Source organism: Dendrobium catenatum, unplaced genomic scaffold, assembly GCF_001605985.2.
Source record: "Dendrobium catenatum unplaced genomic scaffold, ASM160598v2 fragScaff_scaffold_390, whole genome shotgun sequence".
Lineage (NCBI taxonomy): Eukaryota > Viridiplantae > Streptophyta > Magnoliopsida > Asparagales > Orchidaceae > Dendrobium > Dendrobium catenatum.
This window is the reverse complement of record NW_021318852.1, coordinates 2,823,597-2,828,179: the sequence shown is the minus strand read 5'-3', so window position 1 is coordinate 2,828,179 and position 4,583 is coordinate 2,823,597. Positions and strand designations below refer to the sequence as shown.

General features: G+C 28.8%; 1 protein-coding gene across 1 annotated transcript; it reads right to left on the bottom strand.

The window, feature by feature from the left end:
- Nucleotides 1-1,304: 1,304 nt before the first annotated feature.
- LOC110104985 (protein TIFY 5A) lies at nt 1,305-4,342 on the bottom strand. The gene is made up of 3 exons (XM_020834313.2): nt 4,045-4,342; nt 3,826-3,922; nt 1,305-1,696 (listed from the first exon to the last, which is right to left on the bottom strand). Exons 1-3 carry the CDS (start codon nt 4,128-4,130, stop codon nt 1,451-1,453), a joined length of 429 nt encoding a protein of 142 aa, XP_020689972.1. The 5' UTR covers nt 4,131-4,342; the 3' UTR covers nt 1,305-1,450.
- Between the last annotated feature and the right edge of the window lie 241 nt (nt 4,343-4,583).

Genomic DNA, 4,583 nt, shown 5'->3' with positions numbered 1-4,583 from the left:
TAAGATAGTCCACCGCTTTAAGGATAATTAAATTATGTTAGTTGTAAAAGTATTTTTAAAAATAGAATTTGTAAGAGATGGTGTGATTATTATTAAAATTTCAATAAAAGTCTAAGGTAACATATTTATAATAATCATATTCTAATAAATTTAATTATTAAAAATTTCTTGGGTTTTTCTCACAAAAAAAGTATTTCCAAATAAAAAAATGACACTAATTTATAAGATTAAGAAATAAAGTCAACCTAAGTGTGCTACTTACAATAAAGACTGTAAAGTATCTATTAGAGTCAGGAAGATTAAAATGATTAATTACATTTTTAAGATTAAAAAAAGGACGTTGGTGATTTTTTAAAATTAAAAAAAATAAATTATTTTATACTGATGTTGCGTAAAGGATAAATTATTATGTGTAATGATGTAAATGAGTAGAGTCAAGTTCGACTCACTTCCAATTTGAGCTTGAGCTTAACTGATTAATAGAACTTAATTGTGGCTCACGAAGAGATCCATTTATTGTGAAAGAGAGAAGATGATTTTAATTCAAATAAATATTGTAATAGTATTATAAGAAGAATTATAAAATGAGAAGAAAAATAAATAAATTTCCCTTGAGATAAGGAGAGATAAGATTTCTAAATATTTTTATAACTTTATATTTTAACATTTTAAGTGTATTTTATATCAGCATTTTTTAAAATTAGCGTGTTCATGAGTTGACAAATTAAGTTAGAGCCAATTTAAATTTGGATTGCTAGCACGTCAAGCTCGACCCACAAGCCACTTATCCATAAGTGCTAAGGTCTCTTATGAGTCGGCTTTACTTAGTTACACCACTACATGCGTAAGTTGATATATTCGATAGAGAAAATAATGATCAAGATTAGGGTTTAAACTTAAATTATTGTATTGACGATGGAAATTAGCCCTATTTTATGATATTATAACAAAGTTAGCATCAATCATTAGGCTATTTTCTCCAAATCAAATTTCAAATATGTTCCATTGTAATTTGTTATGATACACAATTCCAATTTATGCAAGCACCAAGAAAATCATAATCACTAATAATTTCTATTTATGTTGCATGATTCTACAAGAAAAATCTAAAAAATGAGTGTTTTAAGAATTTTAAAAAACTTACATAGCTAAAATTTAAGACTTCTTATGATAAGTTGTCAAGTTCTCACCAATGCTAATTTGATAAAACTTAAATACCAAAGTTGATGCCCACCAATACTAATAAGATCATTATCTGCCATCGTCAAGAAAGTAGAAGTTAACAGACATATTATCAAACCAGATCAAGTAATCCATAAAATATCAATACCACATATTAATAAAGATTAACAAAAGTATAAATGCAAGATAAATACCTTAGAAACCTAAAAGAGAGAGAGAGAGAGAGAGAGAGAGAGAGAGAGAGAGAGAGAGAGAGCTAATTATCCTCTTAATACATGCTGTCTTTCTTCTGAGGCTGATAAGGAATGCTATCATAAACCCTAGCTTTCCTCTTCTGCAAAAATCTTTGCAAAGATCTCTTCATCGAGAGCCCCGGATTTGCTATCAATGGCTCTGAAAATGATGGAGGTGGCAGCGCAGCTGACCATGATGAACCAGCAAGAGAAGATGAGTCGCTGCTACTCCCCATCATCTCCTTCATCTCTCTTCTAACCATGCATATGATAGCCCTTGCCTGCATTTCTTTCACCAAATCAATATACTTTTACGATCATCTTTAACAAAAGTAAGGTTCATAGCTTCAAGTGAGCTATTTATTGAGAAGCATTAGCTTATATTACATATGAATATTACTATGAAGTAGAATATGAATGATAAAACGGTGTACTAAGATTTTGTTTAGGACAATTTTCTTATAAAACAGCTTTAGTACAATAAAAATTATTGTACTAGAAAAATTATTTTAGAAAATAATTAAGAAATGTCTCAAACGAAATATAAGTTTTGCTTTGAACACCACAGAAAATTCACTCAATACCGACAGAGTTTCCGATGATCAAATCACCGCCGGAAATTGCCGTCGGTAATAATGAGTTTCTTGTAGTTGAATAACTAAGACTTTGATTTGTTATTGTTGTCGTGCGCAATGGTGAGTGTTTGTAATGAATAAAAATGGATGGTATAAAATAAAAAATGGATGAGGACATTCTAATTTATTTAAGAAAAAAAGAATAATGTTGAGAGTTTTTTTAAAGTGATTCTTACTTACCAATACTTGAAAAGGATAAATGCTACTCAGATAAAAAAATATTTCTATTACATGCCAAAATAAAATAACTTTTTAAAATTTTATATTTCGATATAAATATTTATATTACATGCTATAATAAAATAAAAAAAGGATTTAATATTTGTTGAAGAGCAAAAAATTTACTAAATCTTCATTTTTTATATTTTTATACTTTGCTTATTTTAATCCTTCTTTTTTCCTGTTTCAAATTATTATTTTTTTCTTAAAAGAAATAATAAATTATAAATATACGACACAATTTAGTAATTATAATTTTTTAGGAAATATAATTTCAATAATTCTGCTTCACAGTTATTGTTCAGTTTAGTATTTTACTTGTATAAAATGTGCTTCACATTTGTTTTCTTCTAGATAAAAGTGAGTGAATGTTACAGCGGTGATTCCCACGTGCACCCACCCAATAAAGCGCGTAATTGGGTGGGTGGGACTTTGGGTGTTCAGACATTGATTCTATAAGTGGATTATATATTATTTTTTTTAATAATAGAGTATTTTTATTAGCAAAATCTTTTTTATTTGATTTTACAGCTCTTATTTCGTGCTTTTTTAATTAATTTTTTAAGATAACTAAAATAATAAAGCTGTATTTCAATATTTATTTTTTTCACATAAAAATATTCAAAAGTTCTCGATGAACCTTATTTCACAATGATTATATTATTAAGATATCATTTAAAATCCGATCGATCTTATTTTTTTATTAGGATTTTTTAAGTTTTTGTATAATTTTTATTTTTTTATTATTTTTTAAATAACTTTATCATTTTTTCTGATTATTTTTTCCGAGTAATGGTATAAAAAGGGTTGCCTTCAAATATACTCAACTTAATTATTTTATTTTTTTTTTCTTTTTCATTGGAGGGAATGATTGTATTACTTGTTTATTTGATAACTTTTAATAATAAATTTTATAATTCTTATTTTATTTCATTGAAATTAGTATTATTGACCTCACATTTCATATAGAATCTGATTGTGGGCGGCTGATTTGTGAGCTGGTCTAATTCTGGCCATCAGTTCAACAGTTATAAGTCTGTTGTAGCTTGAGTTGGCTTCTTCTAGATCAATCCGCTCGCTCATCTTATTTTGATCATACTCAAATTTTATGAGTCAGCTCAATTATTATTTTTTTTATTGTTCAATATTTAATATATGTTCTATTGATATTTAATATATTCAAGCCCGGCTTGAAATGAGCTCAAAATCAGAACCCAAAAATGTTTGCTTATAGCTTAATCCATTTGGTTTGATTTGAGCTCGACTTAACTAAAAATGGATTCAATCTTTGAACGATCTTTGATGATCTAAAGATTTTGTTTGGGATAACTTTTTTACTACTTCTTAAATCAACTTTTCAATATAAAAATTTTAATTTTATATTGAAAAATTACTTTAAAAAACAACAAATAAGCCGTCCCAAACAAAGCCTTATCTCAGGCCTAGATTCTTGATCTGCAAATTAAAATTTAACTTTCTTGGTTTTTGTCCACAACCTAGTAAATTTGCATCTAATAATTTCTATAGATAGATAGAATCGAGAGAGAGAGAGAAACCTGTATTTCAGTAACATCGCCGACGCAGGCCTGACCTCCATACAACATCGTAATCTCCTGCTGCTGTTCGCCGCCGGCGATGTCTCCGGCGTTGGACCTTCCATCATCAAATTTATTAATTAACGAGGAGATCATATTTCCAATCATTTAGAACTTCATGAAAATTTTTAAAATGAAAACAACAATAAGAACCAGAAAGGGGAGTGAGAGAAATTATACCTTCTTATCAAACCAGTGTTGCTGCTCTGGCGGCCGCCGGGAGTGAGGCAGAGCTCGGTGTCGCAGTCGAAGTTTCCGTGTGCCATTCTTCGATCGTATTCAAATTTCCGAAGCCTGATATAGAATCGTATTCAAATATCCATCTCTTTCATCAGCTCCACGCCGCTTTGGCGCTTTATATCATGGATGACGATTGCTTGATGGTTTTAGAGAGAGAGGGAGGACGGGGGAGGGTACGGAGAGGATGTTTTAGAGAGAGAATGGGATTTGTGATGAGGGCGGTTGGAGAAGAAATACAGAATTCGGGAGCCCACGTTTTATAAACTCCATCACTTACCATCTGTATGGGACAACTTTCTTACTCATTGTTTTTACTTTTTAGTAAGAAAGAACTTTTTAATTTTAATTTTTTTATGAATTACTTATTAAATTTAATTATCATCACTAACTTTTTATTATAAATATATAAGTTGAATCAAAGTTAATTATCAATTAATCTAAATAATTAATTATTAGTTATTTTATATTATATTTGATAC

Coding starts and splice junctions, on each gene's coding strand:
- LOC110104985 (XM_020834313.2), bottom strand. CDS start 4,130: ATGGCACACGGAAACTTCGACTGCGACACCGAGCTCTGCCTCACTCCC. Junction 3,923..4,044: donor AACACTGGTTTGATAAGAAG/GTATAATTTCTC, acceptor TGATGATGGAAG/GTCCAACGCCGGAGACATCG. Junction 1,697..3,825: donor GCGATGTTACTGAAATACAG/GTTTCTCTCTCT, acceptor AAAGAAATGCAG/GCAAGGGCTATCATATGCAT.